Below are 19,179 nucleotides of genomic sequence, written 5' to 3'. Positions count from 1 at the left end.
CACCTGCGCTCTGCAACAATAACCCAGTGTATTGGGTTTAGTAACGGTGAATGGACTGTTCTTTTTCCATTCCACTACAACAGTCACATTGTTTTTAATGGGATTCAGCTACATTGTGCATACGGTGGAATTTCCACGGCAGATGTTTCTGCTGCGGAAATCCTGATTCCAGCATCTGCAGAAATAATAGACATGTCTTTTTTCTGCGGAATTTGCTCAGAAAGAAAGACTGCGCATTTCCTTGTGGTCCTAGCTGGAATTTTCAAATGCGCGGAATGTTCACCCTTGTTTTCAGGGCAGACATTCTGCACATTTTCCTACCATATAAACATACCCTAATAGGGAGTCATTACCCTGTCAGTCATTATCAGGTGGGCGGGGCTAGCGACACTACATGAACATCAATAGCTCTTCTCCTATAGCGCCGTGTGTGTGCTGTGTAGCTCAGCATGTAAGTTGTCCTAAACTGCCCCATGTATTGGAATAAGCAACCTCTGAAAACTGTGCCTGTCACGATGTAATGTTGCACTCAGCAAAGGCAGCTAAGGTGACAGATTTTTAAACAAACAGTTTCGCGTTAGATCTGTGATTTCCGTGATTTCTATGAAGTATAAAACCTGCATCAACCTTAAATAACATATGTATTCTTGTAAAAATCTTTTAAATCTAAAGGAATCAGACTTCTAGAACCAACAGTTACAAATACATCTACATGTTTTATTTACCATAAAAATTATACATTTATATCAAGATATATATCCCCATATACTGCAGTTCTATCAGATCCTGTAGTCCAAAGATGTTGCCATCAAATTGAAAGTATCCAGTCAGGAGTTATAAGCTGCAGCAACCAATGCAACATAAACTTGCAGTAAGATAAACATAAAAGACCTCATAGAGGAGCACGTCTCTGCTGTTTATTCTTGTATCACAGCAGCACTTTAAAAAGTTACAGAACAAGTTTCCTACTAAAATAACGCCACCTTGAAAACTATTTTTGTTGTCAGCTGAAAATTCACTTGTGCATTAAAATATCAGTCTCAACATTTTTACACATATATTTACAGGCAGTGAAGTCATAAAAATACATCCAAACGAAATAGAAACAAAATTCCTTATTAATAACAATATAAAGTATTTGTTCCCCTGAGAGCTCATTCAGAACTATGTGCTAGAAATTAATACCCAATGTTTGTTCAATCTTAAAAAATGTCCTTTGTTTCCTTATTGGGACAGACATTTTTACCATCCCAGTAAGCAACATGAAGCATCTTCCATGGCTGTGGATCCCATGCAGCTATATCTTGCAGCAGTTAGTCTTCTTCTCAGGAATACTGAGTTTAGTCACAGACTCTGGACTTTCTTTTGTCACATCCACAGATTTCTTCACTTCTCTGTGAAAACAAAATGCAAATCACATGACCAGACATTGTACCATGTTCACATAATGAAGATTTATGTTTGTTATGACTTTTAAGCCAGATGTAATAGCTGACCAAATAAAATAGAGATGTATTTTTCATGGTTTTGGCTCAAAAAGAAAAAAAAAACTGCACCAAATTGCACAATATGTAAACTAGTCTAAAACATCTCCAGTACAGTAACCCCCCGACATGTGATGGCCCCGACATATGATAAAAATCGACATACGATGGCCTCTCAGAGGCCATCGCATGTCGATGTCAGCATCGACATACGAGGCTTTTATATGTCGGGGGCCATCGCATTAACTGCTATCCGACAGCGCAAAATGCTTAAGCTGCTGTCGGATAGCAGTTTAAGCGTCCCGGACAGGTTCACTTACCTATCCCCGCTGCTCCGGGTTCACTTCGCGATCCTCCGGCATCTTCTGTATCTTCTCCAGGGTCCGGGCCTCGCTTTCCGGCGTCGTTATTACGTCACTACGCATGCCGAGCCGGCGCCGCAACGTAATAACGTCACCAGAAAGCGAGGCCCGGACACTGGAGAAGATGAGGAAGAAGCCGGAGGATCGCGAAGAAGACACCGGAGCAGCGGGACAGCATCGGGAGCCCCTGGGACAGCATCGGGAGCGGTGAGGACGCGGTCCAGAGTGGCGGGGACAGGTGAGTATAACTTCCTATACTTTACATTGCACGGATCCCTCAACATACGATGGATTCGACAAACGATGGGTCGTTTGGAACAAATTACCATTGTATGTTGAGGGATCACTGTAATTGATATAAATTTTTAGCAGTGATTCAGTAAAAATCATTGACAACTCTTAGGCTAGGTTCACATTACCGAAACTCCACCCCCAAGATCCAGAGGGCGGGCTGAGCGCTAGGACCGCATAGACATTGCTGTCCCTATAGACTTTACTTTAATGTATTAAGGGCGAATTCTGCTGAAAGAATGACCAAGTTCATTCAAGTGTGCAGTGTAATCCTGTTGACAGCAATGGGATTCTAATGCACTAGAATTTCCGTGCAGAGTTGCAAATCGGAATTCTGCTTGGAAATCCCTTAGTGTGAACCCATATAGTGTGTAAAACAGGCTAGTAATGGACAACACCGGTGCTAAACTATTGAGTTGTATTATACCCAACATTGGTCCAATAAGAGGGGGACGGTTAAGCACACAACAATGCCTTGTGCACATGGCTATATAGATGATAGATCTCTTAGCAGCTCCCTGTGACACAGGCATTGCTGTGTGTCAGATAATTTTAGCCCCCTGTATTTGTAGCTGTAATAACGCTCACACACTTTTGTAATAAAATATTATTTCATTGCTTATTTCATAGCGAGACTTTACCTTGCTAAATGAAGCACAGCTTCCACTACATTGGTACCGTCCTTTGCGCTGGTCTCACAGAAGAGAGAGCTATAGGCCTGTAGGTAAAGCAACCAAATATAAAACTCTGCCTGCAAGTACTTTAGGATTTATAAAACTATGCTTTGTCTTAATCTTACCATGGCTAGCTTCTCCCCTATTGAAGTTTGAATTCCAGATTCATTACCTTCTGTCCTCAAGTCTGTTTTATTGCCTATTAGCATCAGGGGGATGGGTTTGTCACAGGAGTCCTGTAAAATGAGACGAAAACACAAGAAGTTGTAGCGAACACACAGTATCAACTACTTTAAAGGGGAAAAAATGAACCACCAGAGTTTGTAAAGGTAAAATTCAGTTATCCAAGTAAATAGATTCAGAAAATTGACGTGTTTCTCATAGCACCTGGATTTATAGTAGATTGATAGCTGGGATGGTAGGTAATTCCAGTGAGATCATAAACACATGGCTAATAAATGATAAAATATCACTATTTCATACCTTGATCTCATCAATCCATTGCCTTACATTGAGGAAGCTGGATTCAGATGTGACATCATACATAAGTAGCACCCCGTGTGCTTTACGGAAATAAGACTTTGCTATACTGCGAAACCTAAAAAGATTACAGAAAAGTTTTACAAACAGGACAGTGCTAACGCTACCACAAGTCTAGCTGAAATTAAAATGCACTGCCCCCCCCCCCCCCATTTTTTCTTTCTACTTTCTAGAAAGCTTTCACACCAAGACTATATAAGGCAGTAGAATATGTTCCAGCACTACAGCCACAATACACAGGTTTACCCCAGGCTGAACCTTAGATACCAGAGTGAGTATTGTGTCATCTAGAAATTCCCTATCGTTGTGATATTGAATTAATACTTATTACACAAATAGATGTGGTCTGCATCCATTCTACGAAAACCCCTAGAGTTTGTCCCTGTAGAAAAGAAAGAATACATTTTGCGATAGATAACTTTCTCCTCTGCTGTCTAGTGGGAGTCTGAGGTTGCCTAGAAGGTCTAAGGAAATTAAACTGCTAGTCTTCCCCCATGCTTTACAGTGCAGTACTGCTTGTTTAGATTGGCTGTTGTCTGCAAGTGCAAAACCTCCAGAAACTTCCCAAGTTGTATATTGTGAGGAGGATGGATTTTCATCACAGCAAGTATAAAGTACAGAATCATTTTAAAAGAAACCGCCAATATCTCACATGACTGAAGGAAATATTTAGGGGGTGGAAATCCTGGATCCCCACTTACGTATGAGGATCTTACATGTTAATTATAGTTATTACAAAAAAGCTGGCTGATCCCACTGATATGAGGGCTCCTGGATCTTCCCTGAGAGATAATGGTGAGAGAAAGGCTGAAATACAGAGACACGAGCAGTAGCCACAGACATGTAAGAGCAGCCTAAGAGTATGTTCACATGGCGGAATATCGGTGCCGAATTCTGCAGGAATATTGGCATTTCCGAGTGGCCCTAGCGCCCGCCAGATTATTCAAATATGCATATGTTGTCCCGACAGACATTTCACACGTTTCTGGTCATGTGAACCCAGCCTTACACAGTGCAGTTTTTGCTGCAGCTTTGAAGCCAAAACCAGGTGTGGATATATAGACGTGTTTACGTATTTCTTTGTAATCTTACCATTTTAAAGGATTTCCAGTTACTGATACATACAGCTATTTTAAGATACAGTTGTTATCAGTGTATTTTCAAGGTTTGCATGTACCTTTCTTGCCCAGCTGTGTCCCAGATCTGCAGGGTTGTATAATCTCCGTCAACTAGAAGTTTCTTCATTTGAAAGTCCACCCCTAAAATAGAGAGACATTCTTTACTGACATGTTTATAGCAACCAGATAGCTAAAACACTAGTGAATGAAACAGATCTGAAGTTGAAATAGGATTAGCAAAGGCTTTCCAGTGTTATCAAGGTGATCTGGAGTGGAAAAACACACACAACATCCAGGGCAAAGTTGTTCCACACTGGGCACACCGAACATCTTACTCTAGAAGACCACAGAATAGTAGGTGTGGTTTAGGGTGTATTCATACATACAGTATTTTGCGCATATTTGATGCACAGGATTTAAAGCCGCAGATGTAAACTAAATGACTTCAAATCTGCAGCTTCAAATCCTGCGCATCAAATATGCAGAAAGTACTGTAAGTGCAAATAGACCCTTAATGGGAAAAAGACAAGGCACAAGTGTGACTTTGCGCGCCAAATAAAGTGCCAAAAGTTTGGTGTAAAGTTAGTTAAGTTATAGTTGGTGTACACATACATTGGCCAGTCTAAAGATGTGCCATTGGGGAGATTTATCAAGATCTGTGTAGAGGAAGAGTGGTGCAGTTACCAATAGCAACCAATCAGATCTTTAAAAAAATTCCTCTACACAGCTTTTGATAAATCTCCCCCATAAGTCACTGGTAAATCTGCTACAGTATTAGACTGTTTAGGCTAACCTTAAATTCAATATAAGAGAGTACAGTGATCCCTCAACTTACAATGGCCTCAACATACAATAGTTTCAACATACAATGGTCCAGAAAAGACTATTGTAAGTCGAAACCAGACTCAACATACAATGTACAGACAGTAAAGATCTGTGAAACGTGTCAATGGCTGGAAGAACTGACCAATCAGGATGGGCAATTTACTGGTAAAACACCTGTATTACTGAAGCATATGCACTGACTGGTGTCTGGTAGCGCCCCCTACAGTACAGGGAGGTATTACATGTTCTGTACTCTTTACCTGTTCCAGTGTTAGCTGCTCCTTTGGACACCAGGTGAGGGCGACTCCATGTTACTTTTTTAGGACATTGTGTGTACTGTACAGGACCCTGAAGAAGCTCCTGTCCTCTACATAGACCAGTGTTTCCCAAGCAGGGTGCCCCCAACTGTTGCAAAACTACAACTCCCAGCATGCCCGGACAGCCTTTGGCTGTCCGGGCATGCTGGGAGTTGTAGTTTTGCAACAGCTGGAGGCTCCCTGCTTGGAAAACACTGAAATAGAAAGTGATTTACAGCTCCCAGAAGATCTTTCTTACTTTTATATGTACGATCTTGCTTTATCTACATTAATTATCTACTTATTTTTCTTTAATCCTCACTTTTTCCTATTTTTGGATGACATTTTGGGGCTTTAGAACCAATTCCCAAGTTTCCATAGAGTTCTGGTCTCAACATACAATGGTTTCAACATACAATGGTCGTCCTGGATTCAATATTGTAACTTGAGGGACCACTGTATTAATAAGTGTGCCCTACTGTATACAGTGTTCCCCTTACAGATTATGTGGCTAACAAATTGGACAGATTGCCATTTGCATATTTACTGTGCAAACATTAAATAAATAAAGCCTTTGCTATTCTGCAGGTAGGATAGTTCAGAAACCTCAAATACAAACCTAAGGTTGTTGGAATGTCCCCTCTAAATTCATTTAAACACAGTCTTAGTATGAAACTGGATTTTCCAGATCCTGCATCTCCAGCCAATACAAGCCTATATATTGGACTGGGAGTCTGAGATCCTTCTTCTACCGTCAATCCTTCCTTCTGTATTGAACACAAAAATAATATTTAATTACTGTAAATACAAAATTATTTTCCTAAAAAAAAAAAAAACTCAAACATAGGAAACATAGAATGTGTCGGTAGATCAGAACCATTTGGCCCATCTAATCTGCCCAATAATCTGAATCCTATCAATAGTCCCTGGCCTTATCTTATATGAAGGATAGCCTTATGCTTATCCCATGCATGTTTATACTCCTTCACTGTATTTGCAGCGACCACCTCTGCAGGAAGGCTATTCCATGCATCCACTAATGTGTACATTATCTTTGCAGACAATTCTGATCACTGAACTTATTCGTTTTGGTGATGTCATGGACAGGGCGGCACTGCGTTCTTGATGATGCACCACAAAATCATGAAAGCTGGGCGTGAATCTGTTGCTTAGGCAGCCTTTCATGTATACGCAGATCCCCTGGGATGACGTGGCTTTGGAAAGAGTGCAAAAGCAGTAAGACTACAAAACTTCTGGCCAGAGTAAGTGTCACATGAATCACAATGGGGGAGATTTATCAAAACCTGTGCAGAGGAAGAGTGGTGCAGTTGCCCATAGCAACCAATCAGATTGCTTCTTTCATTTTCCACAGGCCTCTAAAGAGGCCTGTGGAAAATGAAAGAAGCAATCTGATTGGTTGCTATGGGCAACTGCACCACTCTTCCTCTGCACAGGTTTTGATAAATCTCCCCCAATAACTTTACAGATCAGCTAATTAGGCATTTATATAAAACTTCTAGTCTTTGCTACAAAAAAAAAAAAAAGTTTTGCCTGGGCTCCCCCTTAAATGAGGCAGGGTACAGTACAGTCAGTACATTGAGGACTTTTTTTCGCCTATCCTTGTGATGTCCCTGCTGTTGTTCTGGGGTTTATGGATTTTAAGGGTGATTATTTTTTATGGGTGGGTCCTTGTTGGAATTTTGCTTATATGTGGAAGTTGGATATTCAATAAAGCTTTTTTGTATTATGAATTGTCAATTTTGTAGGTTTTTCTACAATTGTGGACAGGCTATCAATGTTTAACAATAAACATTTAATTCAGAAATCTCTGCAATTCAATAAATGCTACTGAACTTTTGGGTGACAAAAATATAACCAGTAAACACATAAAATAGTTATCCTGATGGTTTCGGTAACAAAGACTGGAAGAAATCCACTCACTTTTGGAGTAAATGCAGGAAGTCGCCTTTTTGAAGAGGCTGTGGAACCACTGCGGCTTACAGGACGTGAGGGGGTCCATTTAATCCGTCCATCAACTTCTGATCTAGCCTCCATTGTCTGCAAAAATGAACACAACAAATATTGATATAGTGCAGCACCATGACTTAGGAGTCTAAGGCATCTTCCCTAGCTGTAGACGATCTATAGATAGCAAATGTATAAATTTACCTCAGTTTCTGAATTGACATAAGAGACGCTCCCTTCCCAGGGCTCATCAGAACTGTTGCTGTGTTCGCTGCCAAAGTCACTGGCAGAGCAATCTATGTCACTGCAGGCAAGACTTCGGGGTAGGGACACACCACTGTCTTTACATCTATTGGCCCAGCTGGATACATCAGAATACTTGCTATATGGATCATCCTCCGCTGTAAAACTATGAGGAAAGTCAGAATAATATATGCATTAAAATACATTATTCTCAAAAGACAAAGGGGGAGATTTATCAAAACCTGTCCAGAGGAAAAGATCGCTTGTTCCATTTTTAACAAGGCCTCTGCAAAATGAAAGAAGTGATCTGATTGGTTGCTATGGGCAACTTCCTCTGGACAGGAATGGATAAATCTCCCCCAAAGTGGGAAATGTATCAAACCTGTCCAGAGGAAGAGTTTCTGAGTTGCCCATAGCAACCAATCAGATCACTTCTTTCATTTTGCAGAGGCCTTTAACCCCTTAAGGGCCAAGCCCATTTTAACCTTAAGGACCAGGCCAATTTTATTTTTGAATTTTAGTTTTTTCCTCCTCGCCTTCTAAAATCGATAACTCTTTTATATTTCCATCTACAGACCCATATAAGGGCTTGTTTTTTGCGAGACCAATTGTACTTTGTAATGAAACCTCTCATTTTAGCATAAAATGTACGGCAAACCCCCCCCCAAAAAAATTTTTTTAGGGAGGAAATTTATATGAAAACCACAATTTTGCACATTTTGGAGGGTTTTGTTTTCACAATATTCCCCTTACGGTAAAAATGACTTGTTCTTTATTCTGTGGGTCAATACAATTAAAATTATATCCATGGCTAGATACTTTTATATTTTTGTACCGCTTAAAAAAAAAATCTAAAACCTTTTGTACAAAATCAGTAATCTAAAAGCGCCCTATTTTGACCACCTATAACTTTTTCATTTTTTGTGCCATCATCTGTACTTTTTATCGATACCACATTTGCATATATAAAACGTTTAAATAATTTTTTATTTATATTTATTTAATAAAATGTGACCAAAAAGCAGCATTTTTGTAGTTTTTTTTTTTTTACGTTTACGCCATTCACCGTACGGGATAATTAACATTATATTTTGATAGTACTGACTTTTACGCATGCGGCGATAAAAAAAATCTACGCTTTTTGGGGGGGAAAAATGGGAAAAACAAACAATTTTCATTTTTATTGGGGGAAGAGGATTTTTCACTTTTTATTTTTACATTTTTCAACTTTTATTTTACACTTTTTATGTCCCCATAGGGGACTATTCATAGCAATCATTTGATTGCTAATACTGTGCAGTGCTATGTATAGGACACAGCACTGCTCAGTATTATCAGTGATCTTCTGCTCTGGTCTGCTTGATCTCAGACCAGAGCAGAAGACCCCGGGAGACGGCCGGAGGTCCCCTCACCTTGCTCCGGCCGTCTCCCGGGGTCTTCTGCTCTGGTCTGAGATCATCCATGTTGGATGATCGAATCGCCGCGGCAGCGCTGCGGGCGATCTGATCATCCATTCAAAGTGCCGCACTGCAGCAGATGCCGTGATCTGTATTGATCACGGCATCTGAGGGGTTAATGGCGGTCATCTGTGCGATCGCAGATGTAGGCCATTACCAGTGGGTCCCCGGCTGCTGGTAGCAGCCGGAACCTGCCGTGTATGACGCGAGCACATCCTGGTGCGGGAAGTCCCGCCAAACCAGGACGTACATTTACGTCCATGGTCGTTAAGGGGTTAAAAATATATATATATGAACAAAAGCGATCTGATTGATTGCCATGGGCAACTTGGCAACTTTCCTTGTGGACAGGTTTTGATAAATCTGCCTCAAAATGCTGAGTAATGTTTAATTTGCTGTAAATTCAGGGTAGGTACTGGATGTTTTAAAATTCCTCCACCCTGCAAGACTGTTTTATTTTTGCAAAATAGTGACGAGTCTTGACAAAGCAGAGGTGTCTTGCACGGTTGACAGAAAAAAGACCCAGCCAATCTAAGGCTATGCTCACATCTTAATTGACAGTACATTCTTGGAAAACCTCGGTATAACCACAAAATGGCATATCAACATATCCTGAGCTGTACCTGCAGCGGATTCAATGAGTTGACTACCGTGAAAGGGGTACTCCGGTGGAATACAAATTTTTTTTTTTTTAAATCAACTGGTGCCAAAATGTTAAACAGATTTGTAAATTATTTCCAGTATTTATCAGCTGCTGTATGCTTCACAGGAAGTTGTATAGTACTTTTCAATCTGACCACAGTGCTCTCTGCTGACACTTCTGTCCATGTCAAAAACAAATCCCTGTAGCAAACCTCTACTGCGCTGGACAGTTCTTGACACAGACAGAGGTGTCAGCAGTGAGCACAGTGGTCAGACAGAACAGAACTATACGACTTCCTCTGTAGTATACAGCAGCTGATAAGTACTGGAAGGATTAAGATTTTCAAATAGAAGAAATTTACAAATCTGTTTAACTTTCTGGCACCAGTTGATTTGCATTTAAAAGGTTTTGTCCATCAGTGCTCCCATTTTTTAATTAGCATACACAAATAGCTGTATAATGAGATGGAATCCCATATACAGGTTTATTGTTTTTTCAAACTTCTGTCACAGTAGTGACATATCTCAAATTTTGATCTGCAGGGATCCCTGGTGCTGAGACAAAGGGGCAAAAACGCTTAGCAAAGATCAGTGGGAGTTTCAGCACTGGGACCCCCACTAGTCTAAATTTCTCAAATGACAGAAGTTTATCAAAACAATAGGAATCCCCCTAAAGAAATACTCAATAACTTGTATGGGAATAATTGTTTGCTCTGGTTTCTAGGCAATTTACCACCAGCTCTACTGTACTATATACTATTTATATATTACCTGCTATAAGTAATGACTGGTGCATCCTTTGGAGGATTAGGGGAGGAATGCTGAGAAAAGAAGGAAATGGAAGTCAGAAGACAAATATAGAATGTTATTTCCTCATACCTGTAAATGTCAAAAGAAACAAAAAAACTTTAAAGTATATGTTCAAATAGGGCAGATTTGTCATAAACTTCTCCAGCTAAAAATCAGTTCCTGACAAAAGTTATATGGGGCCCGGAATAAAGTTGTTCGGATAGCATTAAAAGATTTAATCTGTAACCTTCAGGAAGGAAACCTAAGAACATGTCGGTTTCAGGAAAGTTTCCACTTGTTGAGCAGCTGGGCAGGGAACTGTGATCATTTGTCTGGAGTTCTAAACAACGTCCCCGTGCAATTTCAGGAAGGTCAATTATCACACGGATGTTGACATCACAGATTTACTTGTGCTCCACAAAAACAAACAGTTGTGTAAATCAGCTTGGATATTAAACGAAATATAAATGACATATCCAAAAGAGAACGAAAAGAAGCGGTTCATTCACCAATCCAATGCTGTGCTGTTTATTCGTAGTTACATAGGCAACATGCGGTCAGATGGAACGGCAGCGCAAGAGGTGTAGCGGAGCCCCGTCCGAAGCGACCGCGCCGTTTCACGCCCTCTGTGCCCTGCCGTTCCATCTGACCGCATGTTGCCTATGTAACTACGAATAAACAGCACAGCATTGGATTGGTGAGTGAACCGCTTTTTCTTTTCGTTCTCTTTTGGATAGATTATATACCTGTACTCGTACAGCACAGTGTGAGCACCACCACACATCCAGCGTGAGTGAATGGAGCGCTATATTATTGACAGCAGCACACAGAGTTAGTGCCTGAGAGCAGTGCCAGGTGGCTCTTGTGTTAGAAGTTTAAATATAAATGACACTTATGCAACATAAGATCACAACCGTCCCTATTCAACAAAATCATTAAATGGAAATGGAGACCTAGGATTTGTAAGCCTTTTATTCATTACAGAATGATAAAATGTAACATGGAAATGAAGCATTGTCCTAAGCTGTAACCAGCCTATGTAATGTTATATTACTTTGTGCGACAAATAGCTGAAAATAACTCACCCTCTTTTTTTCATTTTCAATGTTTGTTAAAGCATACCGCATACTGTCATTACTGTCATACAGAGACTTGTTGGCCTCACTGCAAGTAAAAAGAATAAACATCCAACATTTAATAAGCCTCAGAAACATATCTACATACCAGACCTGATACCGGGAGGTTACTGTTTTATCTGGTCTCTAAAATTATCTACATTTACTCAAACACAAGGATTGCACTTATTGTTACATCTACTCAAGTAACTGTTACAGTATCTAATGAATACATTTATTTATAAAGCATATACAATATATAACATAAAAAAGTATAATATAATACATAATCCAGGACTAATTTTAAAATAATAATACAAAAAGAAATACAAATTGAATCTACTCACTTTAGTAACTGGATTTGGTTGCTGTATCCTGTGCTCTCATCTATCATGTCTTTCAGCAGTAATTTTTCTCTGTGTTATATGGAGACAATATAGTTGCAGTGTAAGCTTACATGTACAGCATAAAAAACAAAACAAGAAAAACAGTACAGACAAATTACACTCTGTGTCCTGCAATCCATCCAGTTAAACCAGCGCTCCTTCATCCCTTGAGGCTTTGACAAAAATCAACATCAGGATTTCTTTGAGGTGGCTGAAGAGAGGCCAGGTATAAAATCTCCCTTGATTCAGTGCAAGTGGCTCTGTGCAATGACTTTACTGGTCATTAGGTGTGAGAGTCATACAGAGGCCTAGGATCTGTAAACTATACACAAAGATTAAGGACTTAAATAAAAAGGATCCAGTGAATATATATCACCATAGTAGGGGTCCAGCTCCTCAAATGTATACACCAATTGGCTATGCTTATGGAAGAACTGTGTATCATATTACGTATTATGCTATGCATGCAGTAGGTCCATATTATTATAATATATATACATATATATATATATATATACGGTTTCAAGAATCAAACAAAGATATCCACACTCACCGCTGGATTCACGACTCTACGCTCCTAGGTAGAGATGGCAATTTCACTCCAGTAATAGCCTCTGAGCGCTATGCATCATCTACCACCAAGATCCACCGGCATCTCTACCTAGGAGCGTAGAGTCGTGAATCCAGCGGTGAGTGTGGATATCTTTGTTTGTTTCTTGAAACCATATATCTGATACATCTATCCTCTTATTTATCCCAGCAGCACCGGAGACTATTGGTTTTGATCTCCATCGCCACATCACTATCCAATTCCTGCATTAATTTGAGTATTAACCCCCGCATTGCATATTATTAGTAGTGCCACCGTATAACCGCTGTTCACACATACATTATATATATATTAAATTATATATACATACATATACAGTCATGGCCGTAAAAGTTGGCACTCCTGAAATTTTTCAAGAAAATTAAGTATTTCTCACAGAAAAGGATTGCAGTTACACGTTTTGCTATACACATGTTTATTCCCTTTGTGTGTATTGGAACTAAACCAAAAAGGGAGGAAAAAAAGCAAATTGGACATAATGTCACACCAAACTCCAAAAATGGGCTGGACAAAATTATTGGCACCCTTAACTTAATATTTGTTTGCACACCCTTTGGAAAAAATAACAAAAATCAGTTGCTTCGTATAACCATTAATAAGCTTCTTACACCTCTCAGCCAAAATGCAAATCTTCCTTTGCAAACTGCTCCATGTCTCTTATTGGAAGGCGCCTTCTCCCAACAGCAATTTTAAGATCTCTCCTCAGGTGTTCAATGGGATTTAGATCTGGATTCATTGCTGCCCCTTCAGAACTCTCCAGCGCTTTGTTGTCATCCATTTCGGGGTGCTTTTTGACATACGTTTGGGGTCATTGTCCTGCTGGAAGACCCAAGATCTCGGTAGCAAACCCAGCTTTCTGACATTGGCTGTACATTTTGACCCAAAATCCGTTGATAATCCTCAGATTTTATCATGCCTTGCACACATTCAAGGTCCCAGTGCCAGAGGCAGCAAAACAACCCCAAAACATCATTGAACCGCCACTATATTTCACTGTAGGTACTATATTCTTTTCTTTGTAGGCCTCATTCCGTTTTTGGTAAACAGTAGAATGATGATCTTTACCAAAAAGCTCTATCTTGGTCTAATCTGTCCACAAGACGTTTTCCCAGAAGGATTTTGGCTTACTCAAGTTAATTTTGGCAAAATGTAGTCTTGCTGTTTTATATGTCAGTAGTGGGGTCCCTCTGGGTCTCCTGCCATAGCATTTCATTTTATTTAAATGTTGACAGGCTAGTTCGCGCTAACACTGATGCTCCCTGAGCCAGCAGGACAGCTTGAAAATCTTTGGAACTTGTTTGGGGCTGCTTATCCACCATCTGGAATATACTGCGTTGACACCTTTCATTAATTATTCTCTTCCGTCCATGCCCAGGGAGATTACAGTGCCATGGGTTGCAAACTTCTTGATAATGTTGCACACTGAACAAAGGCAAATCTAGATCTCTGGAGATGGACTTGTAACCTTGAGATTGTTGATATAAAATTTTTCTACAATTTTGGTTCTCAAGTCCTCACAGTTCTCTTCTCCTCTTTCTATTGTCCATGCTTAGTGTGGCACACACAGACACACAATGTAAAAGACTTAGTGAACTCCTCTCCTTTTTATGTTTTCAGGTGTGATTTTTATATTTCCCACACCTGTTAACTGCCCCAGGTGAGTTTAAAGGAGCATCACATGCTTGAAACAATCTGTTATCAACAATTTTGAAAGAGTGCCAATAATTTTGTCCAGCCCATTTTTTGGAGTTTGGTGTGACATTATGTCCAATTTGCTTTTTTCCTCCCTTTTTTGGTTTTGTTCCAACACGCACAAAGTGAATAAACATGTGTATAGCAAAACATGTGTTACATCAATCCTTTTCTGTGAGAAATACTTCATTTTCTAGAAAAAGTTCAGGGGTGCCAACATTTACGGCCATGACTGTAGCTTTGTATCGTAGAACTACAGAATCAAACAAGTTCAGCTCTGTAGGAAGTGTAAGTAAATCTAACAATAAAAACGTACTCATATTTCAGAAGTCCTTTTTAAAATAGGTCTTTCTTGAATCAAAACTTTTCAATCATTGTCAGAGTGGGTGAAAAGTTTGATGAGTGGGGGTCTAAACGCTGGTACTTCACAAATCTAAAGAACAGTGTCCCCCATTTAAAAGGAGCAGCAGTCATACATGCACCATGCAACCTCATTCAAATGCAGGGGGATCTGCTTTAGGTAATGGAGCACTGTATTCAGCTAACCTTGGCAGGCCCATAGACTGAGTGGGTAAACAGCGGGCAGGTTTTATTGCAGTACAGTTCAAACAAGACATTGGATCTCCATTCTCATGGTCGGTAAGGGTCTGAGCAGGTAAACCCCAACCGATCTGACAATTGGGTTACGTATTACCTCCGCAGGATGGGTCACAAGAAAAAAGCCCTTTATGCTATAAAAAAAAGCTGTTACTTATTAATTTTATGTTGACCATAAAATGCTCGTGTAGATCTGTTATTTCACATAAAGAACTTTCTAACTATAACCAACCACGACTTAAAAAATGCATCACAGCAAATCATCTTCTCCAGAAGTATCAGCCTTTGGTTATTATCTATAACATTTAAGGGGTATTCCAGAAAAAAAACTTAGATTTTTTAATAGAAGTAATTTACATTTATTGTTTAACTTTCTGGAGCCAGTTGATATATAAAAATAATTTTTTTCCTTGATAACCCCCTTTAATTTTTGTCATGAAAAGGCGTCAAAAGGAAAATGGTCTAAATTTGTAGTGTATGGCCATGTTAAGGCACGTCACGTCCAAGAGCAGAAAGCGTTTTGTTTTCATTTAAGGGAAGGAGCGGCAAAGTATGCTAAAATATACATTCTAAGAAATCCCTTTGCTTAGTTTGTATACTTCCAACAGAAGAAATCCTATTACATAGTTATGTGTTTACATCATTCAGCTATTAAGTTAATTGGTATGGATTACATTGTAAATTAAGGGAATAATAAATGAGCACTATAAGATCGTTCCCACAATCTACACTGTCACACAATTCACAGGTCTACTGCTATCTACAGTGCCTTGCATAAGTATTTTACCCCTTAGACTTTTTGCCCATTTTGTTACTGTTACAAACTGGACTTCAACAGACTTTTACCATTGGATCAATACAATATACATACTACTTTGAAAGTGCAAAGTACCTTTTTATGTGGCATAAACAATAATGGACATCTGTTGGATGCATAAGTATTTATACATAAAAGGGAATCAACACTGTAAAGGAGGAGAGCATATTTAAAAGAAGAAAAACTACCACAAGAGGACATAGTTTTAAATTAGAGGGGCAAAGGTTTCTGCAGTAATATCAGGAAGTATTACTTTACTGAGAGAGTAGTGGATGCATGGAATAGCCTTCCTGCAGAAGTGGTCGCTACAAATACAGTGAAGGAGTATAATTATGCATGCATGGGATAAGCATAAAGCTATCCTTCATAAAAGATAGGGCCAGGGACTATTGATAGGATTCAGATTATTGGGCAGACTAGATGGGCCAAATGGTTCTTATCTGACGACACATTCTATGTTTTCTATGTTCTTCTACTTAATATTTGGTAGAACCACCTTTTGCTGTGATTAAAACTCCAAGTCTGGTATATGTCTCAACCAGGTTTTGACATCTGGGAGATAGAAATGATTGTCCATCCTTCTTGGCAAAAAAGTTGAACCTCAGTCAGATTGGATGGAGACCGCATGTAAACAGCAATTTTCAATTGGATTCGAAGCTTTTTAAGCATTTTAGGACACATTAACATGTTTTTATTTATGCCATTTCATTGTAGCTCTGGCTGTATGTTTAGGGTAATTGTCCTGCTGAAAAATGAACCTCTGTCCCAGTCTCGAGTCTTCTGCAGACTGCATCAGATTTAGAGATTGCCCTGTATTTGGCTCCATCCATCTTTTCATCAATTCCCTGTACCTGCTAAAGAAAAGAACCGCATGATGCTTCCACCACCATGTTTCACTTAGAAATGGTGTGCCCAGGGAGATAAGCAGTGTTTGTTTTCCCACCACACACAACTTTTTGCATGGAGACCAAATTCTTTATTATGTTTGCTGTGTCTCCTACAGGATTGAAAAACTCCAAACAGAATGATGGTACAGCAGTCCAGCTGTATCTTAGGATGTCTTGTCAGCTTTTGCCACAGGCTTGAACAAAGGTTTGTCCAACATCTCATTTTTATATAGTGGCTATTTAGGAGGGGGGGGACTGCCATCACTCTTTCCTGGTCACTTATCTTAGTTTGTTTTATGATTGCCAAAGTGCCTGACTTCAAAGGAGATATAACACAGACAGACAGACAGACAGACAGACAGACAGACAGACAGACAGACAGACAGACCCCCCCCCCCCAATAAAACTGGAATACACAAAAACAAAGACAGTCTGAATGTACTCTCACCCATGTCTTAGATTATACATTATACACAAATACAATTATAATACACATGTATGATTCAATAATCAGACCTTGGGCCTGACATACCCAACTAATAGTTGTCCTGTGAACACAATTTCCCACCTCAGCTGTTAATATTTGCAGCTCCTCCAGAGTTAGCATGGGCCTCTTGGTTGCTTCTCGGAATAGTTTTCTCCTTGCCTGGCTCTTCAGTTTGGGTGGACGGCCTTGTCTTGGAATATGGCAGTTGTGCCATATTCTTTCTATTTTCTGATGATTGATTTTATGCTGCTCCCATTATTTTTTTAATACCCTAACCCAGTGTTGTACTTTTCATGTTTTTGTTCTTCATGTTGCTGTTTTTTCAGTAATGCTCTCTAACACTCTCTGAGGCCTCCACAGAACAGGTGTATTTGTATTGAAATTTAAGGGGTTTTCCAGGCAAAAACATTTTATCCCCTATTCCCGCGAGATCTCTCTGCAGCACCCGTATTCTATGCGGGAGCTACGTCTCCAGTTTTGGAAACAGGGTTTCCGGGACAGGGGACGTGACGACCATCATGCCCCCTCCCATAGACATGAATGGAGGGGGTGTGGCGTCACCTCCCCAGTCCCGGAAGTTTCCGAAACTGGAGACGCAGCTCCCAAATAGAATGCGGGTGCTGCAGGGAGATCGCGGGGTTCCCAGCGATCAGAAATCGTATTGCCTATCCTTTGGATACGGGATAAAATGAAAAACATTTTTGCCCAAAATACCCCTTTAAATTGCAGGCAGTTGAGCACTATTTACCAATTGTGAGACTTGTGAATGCAATTTGTCTCACAATATCTTTGTTAGGGGTTTTACAGTAAATGGGGTGAATACATATGTACTTAATACTTTAGATTCTTAAATGTAAATTTTGGAATCCATGAATCCACTTCCAAATGATGGACTATTTTGTGTTGGACTTTTCTACATTTTTCCATGGAAAAACTTCAGATTAAAATTTATTTCATTGCAAATTTATTCAATAGAAATATTTCTGCAAGGCATTGTAGAAACACTGTATAAAAAGTAGGATTGTCATTTCATTTGCAAAACAGTTCTCCTCTTCAATATTCCCCTCAAAAATCTATTGCTCAATATTTTTTGTAAGCAAAAATATTAAAGTATCTATCACTCACAAGTACTGTGATGTTATTTTTCCTTTTGTTCAGAGAGAGACATTTATGGCAAATGTTATTTTTTATTTGCAAGTTGACAATAAAAATAGATGTGCCAGCACAAAATGAGAGGCCTTACAAGAACTGCCTAATCAGCCATAACAAATAATAACAAATGTATGCAGACACGTCAAATATTTTGATCAGGTGGGGTCTTAGTGCCAAGACCCCCACTGATATCTAGGTATAACTGGGTGAAGTGCACGGTAGACTATAATGGAGCCCATCTCCTCTAATAAGTCGGAGCAAGGCCGAGCTGGAGAATGGAGCACGCTTTACCTGGCTATATCCAAAGATTAGTGTGGTCTCAGCACTGAGACCACGACCTATCAACTTTTACAAGCCCTTTTATAGATGGACAATTATTTGTCAACTTACAAGAACACTTGTGCAAGATAATGGAACATGTACAAGAGCCATCGATCAGCTGAGGAATGAGCATAGGATCATTTGTCAGCTGACTGAAGCTTTTGTGTAGTCATTATTTAAATGATCAATGTCAGCCGTACATTGCCCTGTTAAAGCAGTGAATGTGCAGCCAACAATGATGAATTTAAAAAAGGCCACCAGATTGAGTCTTGTGAAGGCTCAATAAACCGATCATCAAGATCACTGCTCATGATTGAGGCAGGGTTGCCTGTGTAAAAGGGCCCTTAGTCTGGGCAGAGCAAAACAAATATGCAAGGTATCCTATTCATACAGATGGCTAAGGAGCTTATGAAGACCTGAAGCTGTGTG

The 19,179-nt window shown here is 39.7% G+C and overlaps 1 protein-coding gene across 6 annotated transcripts in view; it reads right to left on the bottom strand.

Annotated features, from left to right (window-relative positions):
* Positions 1–708: 708 nt before the first annotated feature.
* Positions 709–19,179, bottom strand: part of LOC130368422 (ras and EF-hand domain-containing protein-like) — a 171,795-nt gene continuing 153,324 nt past the window's right edge. For 2 of the 6 annotated variants that reach the window (XM_056572052.1, XM_056572051.1), the window contains exons 9-19: positions 12,149–12,217; positions 11,772–11,850; positions 10,669–10,718; positions 7,760–7,964; positions 7,532–7,648; positions 6,210–6,357; positions 4,529–4,610; positions 3,295–3,409; positions 2,937–3,047; positions 2,779–2,855; positions 709–1,394 (exon numbers count right to left, since the gene is read on the bottom strand). In XM_056572052.1, the coding sequence (XP_056428027.1) occupies positions 1,298–1,394; positions 2,779–2,855; positions 2,937–3,047; positions 3,295–3,409; positions 4,529–4,610; positions 6,210–6,357; positions 7,532–7,648; positions 7,760–7,964; positions 10,669–10,718; positions 11,772–11,850; positions 12,149–12,217 (1,150 nt within the window). In that variant the 3' untranslated portion in view covers positions 709–1,297. The remainder of the gene's footprint in view (positions 1,395–2,778; positions 2,856–2,936; positions 3,048–3,294; positions 3,410–4,528; positions 4,611–6,209; positions 6,358–7,531; positions 7,649–7,759; positions 7,965–10,668; positions 10,719–11,771; positions 11,851–12,148; positions 12,218–19,179) is intronic. The other 4 variants (XM_056572053.1, XM_056572050.1, XM_056572055.1 and 1 more) reach the window with 2 other exon arrangements.

The sequence above is a fragment of the Hyla sarda genome, chromosome 4 (genome assembly GCF_029499605.1).
Source record: "Hyla sarda isolate aHylSar1 chromosome 4, aHylSar1.hap1, whole genome shotgun sequence".
In the NCBI taxonomy this organism is placed as follows: Eukaryota; Metazoa; Chordata; class Amphibia; order Anura; family Hylidae; genus Hyla; species Hyla sarda.
Note: the sequence above shows the minus strand (reverse complement) of the source record. Positions and strands in the feature narration are given on the sequence as shown.